Source organism: Myotis brandtii, unplaced genomic scaffold, assembly GCF_000412655.1.
Source record: "Myotis brandtii unplaced genomic scaffold, ASM41265v1 scaffold191, whole genome shotgun sequence".
In the NCBI taxonomy this organism is placed as follows: domain Eukaryota; kingdom Metazoa; phylum Chordata; class Mammalia; order Chiroptera; family Vespertilionidae; genus Myotis; species Myotis brandtii.
Genome location: NW_005357115.1, coordinates 1,475,527 through 1,493,289, shown reverse-complemented (window position 1 = coordinate 1,493,289; position 17,763 = coordinate 1,475,527). Strand labels below are relative to the sequence as shown.

The 17,763-nt window shown below is 34.2% G+C and overlaps 1 protein-coding gene across 7 annotated transcripts in view; it reads left to right on the top strand.

Moving 5' to 3' along the window:
• Positions 1-17,763, top strand: part of MAP4K3 (mitogen-activated protein kinase kinase kinase kinase 3) — a 67,299-nt gene that overhangs the window by 10,447 nt on the left and 39,089 nt on the right. For 5 of the 7 annotated variants that reach the window (XM_005864741.2, XM_005864743.2, XM_005864739.2 and 2 more), the window contains exons 4-15: positions 1,877-1,941; positions 3,578-3,633; positions 4,216-4,263; positions 6,650-6,692; positions 7,067-7,139; positions 11,071-11,202; positions 11,398-11,460; positions 11,544-11,625; positions 11,728-11,838; positions 13,117-13,195; positions 14,125-14,183; positions 15,447-15,509. In XM_005864741.2, the coding sequence (XP_005864803.2) occupies positions 1,877-1,941; positions 3,578-3,633; positions 4,216-4,263; positions 6,650-6,692; positions 7,067-7,139; positions 11,071-11,202; positions 11,398-11,460; positions 11,544-11,625; positions 11,728-11,838; positions 13,117-13,195; positions 14,125-14,183; positions 15,447-15,509 (874 nt within the window). The remainder of the gene's footprint in view (positions 1-1,876; positions 1,942-3,577; positions 3,634-4,215; positions 4,264-6,649; positions 6,693-7,066; positions 7,140-11,070; positions 11,203-11,397; positions 11,461-11,543; positions 11,626-11,727; positions 11,839-13,116; positions 13,196-14,124; positions 14,184-15,446; positions 15,510-17,763) is intronic. The other 2 variants (XM_005864742.2, XM_005864744.2) reach the window with 1 other exon arrangement.

Genomic DNA, 17,763 nt, shown 5'->3' with positions numbered 1-17,763 from the left:
TATATTTTTATTAGAAACCCTTTTTCTTTTGTGCTTTTAGCCTCAGAGTATTGTATCGTTTGTTTCCTTCATTTTGTCCAAAGGACTAGGAACTATAATTATTTCATTGACTTCTTCTTTTTCTAGGTCTTTGAATGAATTTGGAAAGACTGAATTTGCCACCTTATTTTGGTTTAGCAGGACCAGGCCAGGTTCCCCAAGTCATATTCCAGAGGGGATGACCTCGGGGTCAAATCTCATTTTTCCATTCATTTCTATATGCAACTGAGTTCAATACTGTGACCTGGTTTATAAGGTTCTTTCCAAAGGGAGCATCAGTGAATGTTTTCTTATGTATTTAAAAAACTATTCAGTTTTGTTTTGATATATTATAGGATGTGTAAGTATATAACTTCTTGTAGCTCCCATTCTCATGATCCATGTACAAAACACTTTAACCCTTCAGATGTAGGCACAGCAGGTAGAAAACACTGGGCGATTCTTGTCTTCTCCCTGGCTTGTGAAAAGCCGTGGGGACCAACTCTCTTGGTTCTAAGCACTCTGGGACAGCTTTGATTGCCCACCTTCATTAAGGTTAAGGATGGGTAAATGGAGACTTCAGTTCACATAGGGATAGGTTCTGCCCCCCAGGTCAATGACTGTTACACATTTTAAATGGGTTCTTTAACAGGTACTTTACAATTACTTTATAGGCAGTGGTTCAAATAGTAACCGAACACAGTTTCTGCATCAATTTGTATTTTATGGAACAAACCCAGTACAGGTAGTTACTATATTAGCACAAACAAAAAACTCTTAAAATCAGTTAAGTTCATGAGATAAATAATTGATTGCTTTCAATATATTAAAATCACCACATCAAACATTTTGTTTTACTGTTATTGTTTCTGACAGAATGACCTACCTAGATTCAATTGGGAGAAGGTTTAGAAAGTTCCCCCCCAGTGCTCCCAACCATTTAAAAATAAAAAAAAACATTTTTAGTTCCTGGACTATATAAAATCAGGCAGCAGGCTAGATTTGGCCCACTGGCCATAGTTTGCTGACCCTTTTTCTAATCTGTTTATTCTTTCAGCCACTCATTTGTTCACGTATGAAACAAATATTCATTTGCCAGATATTCTTCTGTGCATTGTGAGTGCAGTGATGAGAGAGACAGACGTATTATTAAGGCAGAGTCTTTCTTCTGCATTAAACTTAGCTTGCTGAGTTCAGAGACTTCCTATTCCATCTCTGCCCTAAGAATAATGCATTTCCTCATACATTTTGTGATGAAATAATGGAGGAATGAACAAAGGAATAATCTGTTAAATCTTTGCAAATGATTTCTCCTATGTCTATATGATTATGCTGTCTTACAATGTAAGTGTGAGAGAGAAATGCTATCTAAAGATAAGTGAGTGATAAAAATTAGCATATTATTTTGGAAAGATCTTTGTTGAGTTTAGATATAAGGATAAAGTTTACATTTTATCTGTTTTGTTGATGAGAGTGCTGTGAAAGTGATTAGAGATGTATTGCCATTCTGTAATGAATCTTCCATATAATTTTGGCATGAGCCTTCTAATTAGCATTGAACTTTTATAATACTGTCATCGGGCAGATGGGTAAACTGGGGGAGGGAAGTTTTTAACTAAAGGGACATTTTCTCTCGTCTGGATGGGTCATCTTTATGGCATCTTTATATCCTACAATTGGTATATTTTAAGGATTAAAATCTTGGGTAATTCATTTACTCATAGAAATTAGTTTTTTTTTTCTTAGCACATTGTATTTATATGGTTTCTCAAGATTATAGAATACAACTTTAAAATATTTGTTAGCACAAATAATTTTAATCATGAAGCTGTGGTACATGCTTATTTTCTCTTTATAGGCGAGATAAACTTTGGATATGCATGGAGTTTTGTGGAGGTGGCTCTTTACAGGATATTTATCATGGTAAGACCAAAGTTGTATTTTATAGAGATTAAATAGAATTTCTTAATATAAGTAATGTACTGTATTAAAACATTAATGTTGTTTTGAGCAAAGTATGTTTGGATACATAAAGATATTTCAGATATATATGGATGAAAGGAGCACTTGCTTTATAAGTTGGAAAACTATATGCAGTTGAATTATTAGCTAATTCTATAGAAGGAATGTTATATATAGTTAGTTCTTGAAATTTCAAACTCAGACTTATAGAAGACACGCAAAGGCCTTGATGACTAATACTAAGCCAAAAGAATATCCAGTTGATAAGTGAATAGTATTAATACAAAGATTGTCAATTTTGCTCTCATGTATTCAAGAAGCATCAATTGAATGTTGTCTTAGATGCTAGATAATGAGGAATTAAAAAAATTATTAGAACATTTTTCATTGGGATTTCAATGGAGTAGTATATGAGACTTTTAAAGTAAAATAAACAATTTTTACTGTCTTTTTTTTCTGTTCTAGTTCTGTTAATGGGTTACTGTCACAAACTGTAGAGTAGCTTTTATACTTTTGCTGGAGGTGTGCTTTTTGATAAATGTAAAATAAAATTATGTCAGTAATTCATGATGTCAATTTTCCCGAGAAAATATTTTGAAAAATTTTTCTCAGTTTTTCATATAGAACTTGAGCTCATATATCTAGTTTGGGGCCACTTATGTAATTTTAGGGGCTGATTGTAATAAAGGAAATGTTAAAAGGCTATTTGGATAGAATACTGATTTTGTTTCACTTCACTATATCTTGGTATCAAGTCATTAGCAAAGATTCCCATCATTGGAATTTGATTTTCAGCATAGGCTTTCCCAATGAATTTCTTTACTCTAAAATGATGACTAGTGAAAAAGAGAAAACAATTGAAATATCTTCCATAGTGGATAGATGCACAAGGATCAATATTTTTCAAATATTACAATATGATTAAGCTACTTATTGATGCAGGAAGGTAGCCATGATAAGTGAAAAGGGCAGGTTTCAGAACTGTATGTGTAATATTCCACTTATGCTTTTGTGTATGATGCATACATATATTATATGAAATGTCTCTGCATAAAGTTGTATAGTAATCTATAGGCCAAACTATAGGTAACAGAATAAGGAAGAGGCCTATACTTTCCAACTTCTCTGTTGATTGAAATGTTTTATAGTGAACTTATATTAATTTTATAGCTATAAAGTTAAAAATTTGGGGGGAAAACATTGACTTTAAATGAGCCATAATACATGTAACACATCAATTTTTTAAAAGCTTTTTATAAAACTAGCTAAACCTTTTGGCCATGCTTTCTTTCTTATAATATTTAAGAAATAATATTGGTTAGTGAGGTATAAAATTATAACTAATTTCAGAGACTATGTCAGGTTTTTATTCATTATATAAACATTTATTGCACAACTTTTTCATGCTAGGCACTGTTCTGTACATAGGATACAATGAGTCAATCAGATTATTTAAAATCCTTCCCTCATGGAGCTTACATTTTAGAGTTATTTATTAAACGTTAAACCTGTTGCTTAATGGAACTTGTAAAACATTGTCAGTTTTGAAAAACATGCTTTGCCTAATTTTATTAATGTTAATTTTCTTCTCTGACAGTAACGGGACCTCTGTCAGAATTGCAAATTGCATATGTTAGCCGAGAAACACTACAGGTAAATCCAGTGCTAATTAAAAAGTAACATTCTTCATTAAAATTAATGTTTAATTATTGTGCATTACCTGTTAAGTAAAGTAGGATTAAATATTCTAGTTTGGTAAACTCTTGAATATTAATACATTTTTAATTGTTTTTTGTAATAAACCCAAGTTACATCTGCATATCAGTACTTTAAAGTCTCAGTGTGATAATTTGAACTCCTACATTTTAACTGCTGTGGATTTGTTACTTTATGTTTTTATATTCCTCTTAATACCAAGGAAAGGCTTGAAAATTAAGCATTCTTTTGGTAATTGAAACTCATTCTGATCCTAATTGCACAAATACTTTTTAAGTTATTTCAAACTATTTGTAGAGTTTAGTGAAAATTACTTAGGAAAATGAATGGTTCCAACTGAACTTGGCCTTTTTCATTTTCTTGATTCTTTTCTTTATTAAAATAAATTGATTACCTTAAGACTTTCTGTAATGAGTAAATAAAAAATAGAGAATACTACTCAATGGATCATTTTAAATCCCAAAGAGCTCTGTAGTAAAATCTTGTTAATTTTTGTGTTTTGTTTTTTTGAAACTCCAGGGACTATACTATCTTCACAGTAAAGGAAAAATGCACAGAGATATAAAGGTACATACACATTATATGTTTAACCTATTGTCCCTCTCTTCATTTTTAAATGCTCTGATCAAACTGTTGACCAAAATTGTCTGGATTTTTCTATTGGATGAATGTGTTATCTGAAATATGTTATTATAATAAAATTGAGTAATGCTTTTAAAGGTTTTATTACTTTTTTATAGCAACTTTATTGAGATACAATTCACCTACCCTAAAATTCACCCTTTTGGAATGTACAGTGTGGGTTAATGTGCAGTCTTCTATTATTCCCACCTCTGTTTGGGGCGGGAAGGGGTTTCCTGGTATTTTTCCCCCATAAGGTTATAATTACATGATTGATGGCACCCTGGACTAAAGAGGCGGCTTACTTTTGCTTGCTCATTTAAATGTTGCAGAAAAGACAAAAATAAATAAGTAAAAGCCTGCAATGCCTTTTGGAGACAGTATTTCTACCTCCTTCAGAAGTTGGAGCTTATTGAAAATAAAGTGGTTCATATCTTTGAACTTCAGTCAAGAAGCCAAAGTAGCTAAAATGCTACTAAGTCATTGTAATGGAAGAAACTCAGGTTGTTTTCTTCCCATACAGTGAAAAACCCAGTTCTTCCCTGCTGTGTCTTTCCTGTGAGTCTCTTTACTACTGACGCAGAACACTTCACTTCTGGCACTTCTGGTCACCAAACGTGGAGGGTTTTCCCCACAACAAGCAATTCTCTGTGACACCAGCTGGATGCCCTACAATCTGACTCAGTTCGGATTGGGTTAGATCCCACAGGTTAAAGGGCTCAGTCCCACAAGACTTCCCCTCGCCCCTTTGCAGCCCCCCTCCCCAACACACACACACTTCAGATGCTAGTCCCAAGCTCAGGTTATCTGTGCTTCTGACCAACCAGCTGTGGATGGAGTGGAGATTCCAAAGACCCCATCCTTGGGTTCTGTGAATTTGCTAAAGCAGCTCACAGAACTCAGAGACATAATTACTGTTTACCAGTTTATTAAAGGATATGATAGCCCTGGCCAGTGTTGCTCAGTAGTTAAAGTGTTGGCCCATGCACCAAAGGGTCATGGGTTCGGTTCCCAGTCAAGGGCACGTACTTGGGTTACAGGTTTGATCCCCAGCCCCAGTTGGGGCACATGCGGGAAGCAACCAGTTGATGTGTCTCACATCGATGTTTCTCTCTCTCTCTCTCTCTCTCTCTCTCTCTCTCTCTCTCTCTCTCTCCCCTCCCCCCTTTCTTCCCTCCCTTCCCTTCCACTCTCTCTAAAAAAATCAATTGACAAAATATCCTTGGGTGAGGATTAGCAACAAAAAAAGGATACTGATGAATATCCACATGGAGGGGATGCATAGGGCAGGGTCTGTGGGAAGAGGCGCAGAGCTCCCATTCGCTCTCCAGGGCACACCACTATCTCAGCACCTACACATGTTCACCAACTCAGGAGCTCTCCACACTCTGTACTACTGGGATTTTATGGAGGCTTCCTCACATGGGCATGAGGGATCAGTCACTCCATTTTTAGCACTGCTCCCTTCTTCAGGGGGTGGGGGTGGGGGTGAGGCTGAAAATTCCAAGCTTGCAATCATGGCTTGGTCTTCCAGTGGCCAGCCCTCACCCAGGAGCCGTCCAGGAGTTCACCTAGAGTTGCTTCGTTAGAACCGGGCACGCCTGTCACCCAGGAAATTATGCAAAGTTTCAGGTGTGCTGTGTCAAGAACTGGGGCAAAAGACCAAATATTGGAACAGAAGATGGTCCTAGTGCTCTTATCACTGAAGACATTATAAGGGTTTCAGGAGCTTTGTGCCAGGAACTGGAGGCACAGACCAATATATATTTTCTATTATTCACAATCATGGAGATAGGTGACATTTTAATTCTGTGGACCAGTGGCTAATTGTATCCTGAATGGTCCTAAACTCCGGACAGACATATTAAGGATAGACAGCCTCACATACTAAGCAGCAGGTTCAGTCTTACACACCAGCACTGGTTCAACTGATGGATTGGAGGTTTGTTTTTATTTTTTAACAGGATATAGCAATTAAGTCCAAAATATAATACAAGGAGTTGAAAATGGCAGGATAAGGTGACAGTGTTTGATCAGTAAGAAAATAACATTTAGATGAGAACTAATATATCACTTTCATAGTTACATTCATATTATGTTAATAGCAGCTTTTGCAAGGCAGAACATTTTGTAAGCAAGCAAATTGCTTAAAAAGTAGATAGTAAATTTTTCTGTGACTATAATAATTTAACATTTTAATTGGGCATACTTTACATGTTAAGTATTTCCAGGTCTAAGGCTGCCACTTGTGATTATTTTAATAAATACAGTTATTATATGCACTGTCTGATAAAATGTTTCCTACTTTAACTAAAATGTTCTCACTTTGAAGGGAGCTAACATTCTGTTAACGGATAATGGTCATGTGAAATTGGGTAAGTAAATTAAAATTTTGTCATGCAAATTTATTCCAAAACTAGTAAATTTCTATTTTCCTGTTTAGATTGTCTTGGCCCTCTCTCATCACAATTTTTTTATCTTGACTTCTGTTGTCATTTGATTCATGTGGGGATATATGGGAATCTACTTGGCTATGATATACACTGACTACTTTGTAATATTTTAATGCTCGTCCATTAAAGTTAAAATTTTTAATGTGGTATTTGAGAATATCTCCTATTTCTGCAAAATTAGTTTAATGGAAATAATTAAAGATAGTTTAATGAAAATAATAATTAAAGATTCTTCTCATGTTGCCTTAAATATTACTTACTTTCAGTTTTCTAAATGTTTCTCATTTTTTTAATAGCTGATTTTGGAGTATCTGCACAGATAACAGCTACAATTGCCAAACGGAAGTCTTTCATTGGTACACCATATTGGTAATTGTATTTTAATTGATAATTAACTTTTTGGTGTGTTTTTTTTTTCATTATTAAATTCAGCATTTAAAAAAATAGACAAAATAATAAAAAACTTTAGGATGAAAACATTAAGAAGTTCATTAACAAGTTAAGTAATTTAGGCATATATGCCTGTGGCTGGATTACATAGCCAAAGAATATTCTACCATGTTAATTTCATTAAGGTGAAAAAGACTAACGATTAATGTCTTGAGGGAACTTTTTCCAATTCTCCTGGAAAAACTCAACCCTTGCTTCTACCTTTCATGTATTTTCACAGATGTTTTTATATGTCTTTATTCACCCCCACTTCCAGTCCATATTTTGACTAGTCTTCCAATATTACATTATTCACAGTACCACTTTGCTCAAGACTTTTTGACATATCTTGCTTGCACACAAGATCAAATACATATTTCTTGGCATTTAGAGTGTTCCACAGTGTGACCTCTCTCTGCCTCATTAATCTTAAATGCTTCCAGTTGCCTTCACAAGATCCCTCTTTCTAGCCATATTTGTCTGCTAGTATTCTTTAAGCATTTCATAAAAATTTTTTATTAATTTATTCAATAAATGGTTTTGACCACTTACTATGTGCTAGATATGCTCTTAGTCATTGTGAATATAGTGGTGGTAGACACGTGTAGAGCTTTCTTGTTCACACCATTACTTTGAAGTAACAGCACCTCAGAGTTCTTTTTTTAAAATTTTTTTTATTTTCTTGTTTAAAGTATTATAACTAGTAGTACATATGTCTCCTTTTTTTCCCCCCATTCAGCTTAAGTGCCAGGACTCCCCTGATGCCCTCGTAGCCATCAGCAGTGGGATGGCACTAACCTGGGTGACTCATTTCCAGATTTAGGAGATGATACATACCATTTTTTGTATTAATTTTTCTTTTTATCAAGTGGATGTATATTTTAGAAGTTAGGTAGTCCTAAAGGGCTCATAAAAACTTACCTAGTTGTGTATTTTGCCATCTCTAGTATTATCTGGTGTTGTTTATAGACTCTGTTATGATAGGTGAAGATTTTAGCTCTCTTCATTCATCATCCAGCCTTATCCTTGCAGTGTACTTGCTGAGTCAATTGTTATATTATTACATGTGCTACCTTGAAATGTTTTTTCTATATTGAATAATTTATTCATTTTTAATTTGCTTCGGTTTTTTTTTTTAATCCCTGGCTGAGACTTCTATACCTTTTCACATTTTGCAGTCTGTAACATGCCTCTATACAATTTTCCACATCATAAAGCCTATCAAATTATTTGTTCTGATTTTTGTTTGTTTTTGCTTTGTTTTAATTTGTCTTTTTTCTTATAATAATCTTTTTTGGAGTCCTCTTCCCTCCTATTCCAATCTAAATTGCTCATTTTCTAGGTCTTTTTGCATAGCTTCTCCTAGGAATTTTTCATCATCAGCTTGGAAATTCATTTCCTAGAATCCAAATCTTCCTCTTTCATTAATTACTTTCTCACACATGTTTTACTAAATTCTCGAGAAATTTGAGTAGTAAAATTTTTGAGACTGCATGTCTGGTTTCACACCTGACTTACAATTTGAGTGAATTTAGAATTTTAGATTAAGATTTTTGAAATATTGTACTAGAGCAGTGATGGCGAACCTTTTGAGCTCGGCGTGTCAGCATTTTGAAAAACCCTAACTTAACTCTGGTGCCGTGTCACATATAGAAATTTTTTGATATTTGCAACCATAGTAAAACAAAGACTTATATTTTTGATATTTATTTTATATATTGAAATGCCATTTAACAAAGAAAAATCAACCAAAAAAATGAGTTCGCGTGTCACCTCTGACACGCGTGTCATAGGTTCGCCATCACTGCTCTAGAGGCTTCTTTTCTCTGATGCTATGGAAGTGTGATGCCATGATGATGCATGGTCTTTGAATGTAACCCATCCCCCCTAGAATCATTTCTACTGGTTTGATATTCCATGATGATGTATCGCAGAATGTTTTGGGTTTTCTGTCATTTTTACTTTTATTTGTTGTACTTGGCATTTCAAGAGACAATGTTGTTGTACAACATTATTTGTTGTACTTTTTAATCAAGAGATTCATGTCTTTCAGTTCTGGGAAATATTCTTGTATTACTTCTTTGACAATTTTTTTGTTATCCTTTATCATGCTCTCTCTTTCTGGATCTCATTCGTTATATGTTGGGCCATTTAGACTAATCCATTAACTTTCTTAAATTTTCTACTACTTTAAAAAATATTCTTCATTCTACTTTCTATAAGATTTTCCCAACTTCTTAGTTTCATCCTTTCATGATAGAGGCTTCCTCAGATGACTCGTAATCCTTACCTTCTGATTCACATTGAAGAGCAAGGCACTAAAAACTGGTGCATAGCTCTGTATGCATGAAGGCACCATGTAAGCCTGGTGTTTACTGAGAACTGAGCAAGTGCAGGAAACGGGGGGGGGGCACATTTTTCTGGGGAACCTTTTTGTGCCAGGAGCCATTTGGATATTTATACAGTAACATCATTTGCAGGCCATCCGAAATTAGCCTGGTCTATTTGGTCAGACATTTAATTAACTCACCCCTAATGGCTTGGCAGGGCCAGACCAAATGATTTCATGGGTGTTATACTGCCCGCGGGGCTGGCCGTTCCCCACCACTGCTCTAGACACAGACTTCAGCTGCCCCCAACCCCTGCTCTTTGTTTCTGCTTCCTTTGAGTCTGAAGCCTCTCTTCCATTTCTCTTGGTCTTCACCCAGTTGGAACGGGAAGGAGCAACTGCTGAGCCCTGAAATCGGAAAGGAGGAATCTGGGAGACTAACTTCATTATTTAGACTTCACATTTTCTAATACATATGTTTCCAACCTCAACCCAACTTTTATAAGTTTATAACCCTAATGTGTCAGCCTTTCTGGGATTCTTAGGGGCTAAGAACCAGCAGGCTGTAATGTAGCCATCAACAAAGTAATAACTGACATACTTCAATGTTCACTTTTCTGATGATAATTTGAATATTCATAGAGCTACTTAAGATTAACAAGATTTTAAGACCAAGTATTTGAAAGTTAGTGGGGGATTTTTTTGTTTTTGTTTTTTTTTCTAACTTCACTGACTTACTTAACTTTCCTGAAATCTTACCAGGAAGACAAACGTGCACGTGTAAGGCTACTTATTTAAGTCACTATTTTGATATGAAAGAGTTGAGCTATCTCAGTTATTTTCAAAACTGTTGCTTAGAATTTGAAATTTTTAATATTTGAAAATGAATGTAATTATTTAAATTAGTCAAATATAAATTTATACAGATATAATTAGAATCAGACTATAAGAAAATTAAAAGAAACAAAAAATAATAGTTTGGACAACTTGTCTATGGATAAATATCTTTTTTAAACTAGACACTTTGATAACTTACCCATCATTATAATAAAACTGAAAAACATGACAATTAAGTAAATATGAGTTAAGTGCTAAATGAAGATTTTTGGTGCCCCAGTAAATAGTTTTGGTCAAGTGAAAACAGTCAGAGGCCAGATTGTAGTTTATTGATGTAAGGAGGTAAAACTAAAAATTATAGAATATTGCAAGATGTTATTTCTCTGGGATTTTGCTGTGGGGAGGAAGAGAGATTTGGGTATGGACAAATTTGGGATATGTTGTTCTGTCGTAGTTGTAAAGTTTTACAAACCTTAATAGGAAGTAGTGTAGCAAAGTAACAAATCATCAGTAGGGGCTTGGGATGGAGGATCTTACGAGATGATGAGATCTGAGGAGAAATGGGCCTTTTAAATACTGCATACTTATTTTTCAGATATCAAGGCATGTAGATCTCAACTTAGTGATGGTTCCATGTGCCTCTGGTGGGAATATGAAGGAAAATACAATAAACAAAAGGTTTTCTTTTCTGGAATATTCCTTCAGGATGGCTCCAGAAGTCGCAGCTGTTGAGAGGAAAGGGGGGTACAATCAGCTCTGTGACCTCTGGGCAGTGGGGATCACCGCCATAGAACTTGCTGAGCTCCAGCCTCCTATGTTTGACTTACACCCAATGAGGTCAGTGCATCATAGTTGAAGAATCCTATGTTTTAATTAAGGGGTTCTCCACTCCAGTATTATTTATTATGTCATGGACAAATAATATGCTTATTCTTGCTTTACCTTATTTGTGAATAAGAGTAATAGAATTTACATTATATATTAATATGAAATCTTAAAATACTGTGTAATGATTTGTTGTTGATTTTTCAGAGCATTATTTCTAATGACAAAAAGCAATTTTCAGCCTCCTAAACTAAAGGATAAAGTGAAGTGGTGAGTATCTTTGTGTTATTTACTTTTATAGTCATGAGGAAAAAATAATTGAAATTTAAAACTCTCATTTTAAAATTTCTTAGGTCAAATAGTTTTCATCATTTTGTGAAAATGGCACTTACCAAAAATCCAAAAAAAAGACCAACAGCTGAAAAGTTATTACAGGTATTACCTTTGCCCCAAACTATGTCTTGTTTTCAAAAAATAAAATGTCATTCAGTCAAGTTTCTAATAAGTGTTCTGTACTATATTATTTTATTTTTATAGCATCCGTTTGTCACACAACCTTTGACACGGTCTTTGGCAATTGAACTATTGGATAAAGTGAACAATCCTGATCATTCCACTTACCATGATTTTGATGATGATGATCCTGAGGTAGGAACTGTTTTTACTAACTAGTATATACAACAGATATGTATAGACAGATGTTTAATTATCAAGTAATCTGCTTATTGAGTAGATTGCACAGTGCTGGCCTTTTTCATGTAACTTTATGACACAGAGCAAGTATCTTTTCTATGCCTTGGTGAGTGTCATATTCCTTTCTAAGTTTGGATGGGCTTCCAACATTTTACCCTTTGCATTTTCGATGCATGAACTATCTCAATCTCTGTAATATAAAGTTTTAGCTGGTGCCACTTCTTCTGGAGTATCTTCTTCTTCTTATCACAACTACTTGCTTCATGCATGCATGTCAATAAGTTCACCTGAATTTAGTTTACTAAATTCCTTTGGCTATATGTATGTCTGCAGTTTCTCGAACAGTGGCCATGTCAACATTCTCACAGTCAACTATTTTCTTTCATAACTCCATTTATTCAAATTTCATTTCCAACGTTACCCAAAATTAGCACTTTTTATTTCTTTGCAGCACTTTTATCTTTGTTAGCTAACTCCTGCTTTGAATTACCAATTTTTGTAAAAATGTCACAAGTGTATTATCACTGGGAGACAAGGAGGCAACACAGTTCACACTTTGCTGTTTGTGCATGAACTGAATAACAGTCACTCGCTCAGTGACCACCAGACAGACTTTAAAAGAAGTGATGTGAATTAACAGTCAGGAGAACTCATCATCACTCCACCCATCCCCCAGAATATTCCTCTGACAGTGGCTATAACATAGAAAGATTTTAAAAGTAAAAGGAAAGAAGATAGAAGGCTGCCCGTGTAAGAAAAAACATAAAGGGAGGAAATTGTTTACTAAGTAATAGGACCATAAATCATTAACGCTTTTAGCATTATTTCATTTCATTTATCTCATCCTTTTTGAAATAGAAGTTGAGGCAGATTTTTTTAATTACAGTTTTTCTCTGCAACAGGGAAAGCTAGCTGCAGCTTTTGGATAGCTATTGAATTATTGAAATATTGAATTTTTAATATCTATTTATATTTAATTCAGAGAACATTTACTGGGAACCTGCTGTAGATAAAATATATTCCTAATCTTGAGACCATATCCCAGTGATGATCGAAGAGTTCCATTTTGTGGTTGCCATTTTTTGTTTTTTGTTTTAATATTGACAAAGTGGTTGTATGTCATTCCCATTTTTACATAAAATGAAGTGTTTTGTTTTTATTTGATTAATTTTGTGGACCAGATTGTGATTTGCTTATCTAATGCCACATGTCACTGATTTTGTTGTTTCCTAGCCTCTTGTTGCTGTGCCACATAGAATTCATTCAACAAGTAGAAACGTGAGAGAAGAAAAAACACGCTCGGAAATCAACTGTGAGTATGTACTATACACAGTTCATAATTTAACATTAACAAATAAGATTTCAAGTTGTAGTTTTGTTATAATACTTTTGCTTTATTTTCTTCCAAGTAGTTCTTTTTATTAAACCTTTTAAAGGTAAGAGTTTTTTAAGGCAGTAAGGATTTTATTCTCCTTGTTTCTAAGGAATTTTTGGCGGCGGCGCTGGAAGTGTGTTGTTATTGTTTGGGAAGAGGAATAAAGTTCCTAGAATAGGCAGGAGTGAATAAATCAAGTCAGTGTTCTTAAACTTTAATGTGTGTATAAGTCACCTAGAGAGCTTGTCAGAATGCAGTTTCTGATTCAGCAGATCTGGGATTCTTTACTTCTAACAACCTTCCAGGTTATGTAGATGCTGATAGTGCAAGGGCCACGCTTTGAGTGTCAAGAAGAGGTAGAAATCTGCAAACTGGCTTAATATCTGAAGAACCTGAGAGCCTTTAAAAATGGATTCTCAGCCCGGCCGGTATTGAGTACTATTGAAAATCTAACTTAAAGTACTTTTTATCTTGTTATCTGATTCTATTTAAAAATTACATTTTCAGGCCTTTTTTTTGCAAAGTACAGTTATTTCTGGATCATTTTTTACTAATGTATGTCAGTGAGTTCTCAGCTCCTAACTGCAGAGGCATCTATATGCTATTTGAAACTAGAGACCTATACCCCAGTTTTTCTGATACTGCCCTCCTTTTGGAAAAGGCCTACTATTAACAGATTAAGCTTTAACTGCTTAGACTTTCTTGGACTTTTTCTGGCTATATATTCTTTATTTAAATCTTTGGATTGTGATTAAGGTATGGTAGATAGTAAAATTAAATGTGTTTTGCCATGGAGTAACTTTTAAAATTAGTGTATCATTAAGAATCAAGAAACAGATCATGGCTTTACTCTTTTTCTTTTTTAGTTGGCCAAGTAAAATTTGATCCACCCTTAAGGAAAGAGACAGAACCACATCATGAACTTGTAAGTAGTGTAGTCTTGGAATGTTAACACTAAAAGTAAATGTTTTAATTAGTCTTTATGATATATTGGAACTGACTTAAAAAGCTAGTTATTAAAAGCATTTGGGGAAATAAAAAGGTAAGTAATTCTGAAATTCAGAATAAATAAATCTGTGTTGCTGAGATTGAATATTTTCAAAATTATTCAGGAGAAACTTACTAGTTTTACCAGTCTCTAATTCAGTGTTTTTAATGCTGGCTCTTTAATTTTTTTCATTTTCATTTTTCAGTTTTTGAGTAGCTTTTGTGTATGTATTTATTAGGATAAATGCTGTAGTATTAAACTAAAATGTTTGATCAATAAAAGCCCATCTTCTCACTAAATTTTTGGACAGTCTTTTGAGTAAGCCAGTTTTTTAAACATCAGAGTAAAGTTATATCTGTTTGGAGTACTAAAGCTCAGGAGAGAGTAGGCATACATAATAGATCAAGTTTGTCATTCATTTAAGGCTTGCTAACTGTATGAACTTCCTTTTCATGATTCTTTTTATTAATGTTTTATACTCCTTTCCAGATACATGATATATTAGATGTAGTCTTAGAAACAAAATGCTTTGCAAGTATTTGAGATGTTACTATTCTATGGTAGAAAAAAACATGAGACTTAAAAAATAAACAGAATTAATCCTAATTAATTACTTTACCAGAGCTCCAAATTGTGTTATTTTTTGCTTTCTTTTTAATAATGAGAAGAAAGTAACTGTTAATAAGTACTAAGGGTTGAAGTGGGAAATTCCTTCTTAAATTTAATTTAACCCACTTGACTAAAGGCACACAGAGAGAATATTTAACCTTTAACTTTTGGAGTTATTTTAATTCAGTATACCAGCATGGAGGAAAGGAATGTTAAAGAAAAATTCTTAAAATGATCATATTAAATACTGAAGCCTGACATTTATGTAGAAGATGGAAAAGGTTAAGAAGAAAAAGTAGTCCTGATGTTTATTAATGCTAATTGTATTTTGTTAAGGCAGTTTATTTGCTTTTTCTTTTTTTAAGTGGGCATTGCATGTATTTAAATTCTGCACTAATTTAGTAACTGCATTATGGAGTAAATTTGTTGCAGCGTTGCTTTTTTAGAAACCTTTTAATATGATTTAACTTTGCATTTGCCTTAACAAAATTATGTTAGCAGGACTTACTTCAGTTAAGAGTTTCCCTTTGTGAATTTGTGGCTTTTAGTGTAAGTGTAAATAACTTGGGTTTCTTGGTCTCTGCTAAACAGCCCGACAGTGATGGTTTTTTGGACAGTTCAGAAGAAATATACTACACTGCAAGATCTAATCTGGTATTTCTCATCTTCTGATTTTCTTTGTCAGCATTGTTTTAGTCTTAATTGTTTGTTTTATTTTTTTCAAACATTTTGTCCTATTTTAATGAACCAGTTAAAGCATTGTTTTATAAGATCCTGCTACATTAAGGAGTACAGCAATTTTTTCCATAACAAGTTAAATAAATATATCTACTCAAATATATTATAATGTTACAATAAAAAATATTTTTCATTTTTATGAAAAACATTTAATTTTCTGACTCAAATATGAGTTTTAATTATAGTTCCCTATAAAAATGTCCAGTTTTAATGAACTAGGACCCATCCATATATATATATACACACACATACATATTCATTTATATATGTAAAACTATTTATATATTGCATATATTATGTATATATATCATTTTAAGAAGTAATTTACCCCTTATTAACAAAGAAATCAGTCTTAGATGAAATTATAGCTCAGTCAGTAGCATTATTGTAATATCCATTTTTCTCAGACCAAAATTTGGATTATAAAGCCCCTTGAAGTTATAAATATTAAGACTATCTTACCATTAGGGAAGAAAAGATGGGACATTAGCCCTGGTGACTATTAAATAAATAATACTTTTAATAGTTGCTATTACGTAAATAGTTCTTTTCTACTTCTGTAGCTGGCCAGGTTGCCTTTATACTTACTTCTAGATTTCAGTTTTCTGCACTTTTCTGAATTTTCCTTATCTTTTCTTCCTCTCTTCTTCAGTAACATCTCTTTCAATTCTGGTTGATTTAAATGATTCTTAACATAAATTCTTAAATTTGTGCCTTCTAATATTTGTAGAACATAAAAGAGATTTTAGAAATAATTTCTAGCCCTAGCTAGTTTGGCTTAGTGGCTAGGGCGTTGGCCTGCAGACCAAAGAGTCCCGGGTTCAATCCCAGTCAAGGGCACATACCTTGGTTGCAGGCTCCTCCTTGGCCCAGGCCCTGGTCGGGGCTCATGTAGGAGGCAACCAATCGATGTGTTTCTCTCACATCGATATTTCCCTCTGTCTTTCTCTCTCTCTTCCACTTTCTCTAAAAATCAATGGGAAAATATCCTCGGGTGAGGATTAGAAAAAAGAAAAAAGAAATAATTTCTCTTAGGGCAGTTGCTGTCTCGATGGACAAAAAATACTTGTACATAGAAACTGTTAGCTACGCAACAGAATAGGTAGTGGATTGCCAAAACTTTGCCAGGTGGTGACTTGTGGTGACTGTTGATGAGGAGAGAGAGGCTAACATATCATTGGTATAATAGACATCAGAGAATAAGAAAAGCCTTTGGGTTAACGTGGTTTGTTTGGCTTCTGGGAGGGACTAAGATTGATTTCAGTATTTTGTAGGAGCCATTATAGGTTCTTCAGGAAGAAAGTGATATATAAATACCTCCTGTGTTTCATGGGAATTAATGTAGAGAGAGTCATTGGCACAGTTTTGAGAGATGGCAGATAGAGAGCTGAAATTATGGAGTGGTCATACTACTGCTGTAATTATGGGATTAGCTCAAAGGAGGGAGACTGAAGTAATGAAAGAGGAAATGATAGATGGAACCATGAGATGTCATGTGTTCCCCAGGGAGGTCTCATTAAAGAAAAAGGGTAAAAAACTGCTATGGGTGATGTCTGTGTTTTGCACTCAAAGGTAGAACCAACATTGGAGGTAGGGAAGAAGCAGTTGAAAAGCAAGAAGAGTCAGTAGATGCACTGACACAAAAGAAAGAAAGATACATCAGATGGCCCAGAGAGGCCAGAAAGTGTGAGGACTGAGAATTAACTTAGATGCACTGACACAAAAGAAAGAAAGATACATCAGAGAGGCCAGAAAGTGTGAGGACTGAGAATTAACCGTCCAAGGACGCAAATGAGGAGGAATGTCTGAAGAAAACACTATCAGTGATTTCTGGATTGAAAATTTCTCTAGAATTGGGCATCAGTAGGCTAGAATGACAGAAATTTGTTGTGGAAATAAAAGATTACAGAACCCAAAGTTTAGATTAATATTCTCCCGATAAGACAATTACAGCACCAGAAACACAATACCTTGGAGTTACAATATTCTTTTCTGTACCTGTGCTGAACTAGCCCCTCTCCAAATAATCAGGAATTTCTTTTGAGCGAGGGAACAGTTGATGGGATCTTGTGACAGAGGAGGGCATGAGGGACAGATAACTTGTGGTAGGAGAGTGAATGAAATATTTGTCAGATCCTGACATTTATAAAAATCAACCTTTAAAAAGCTC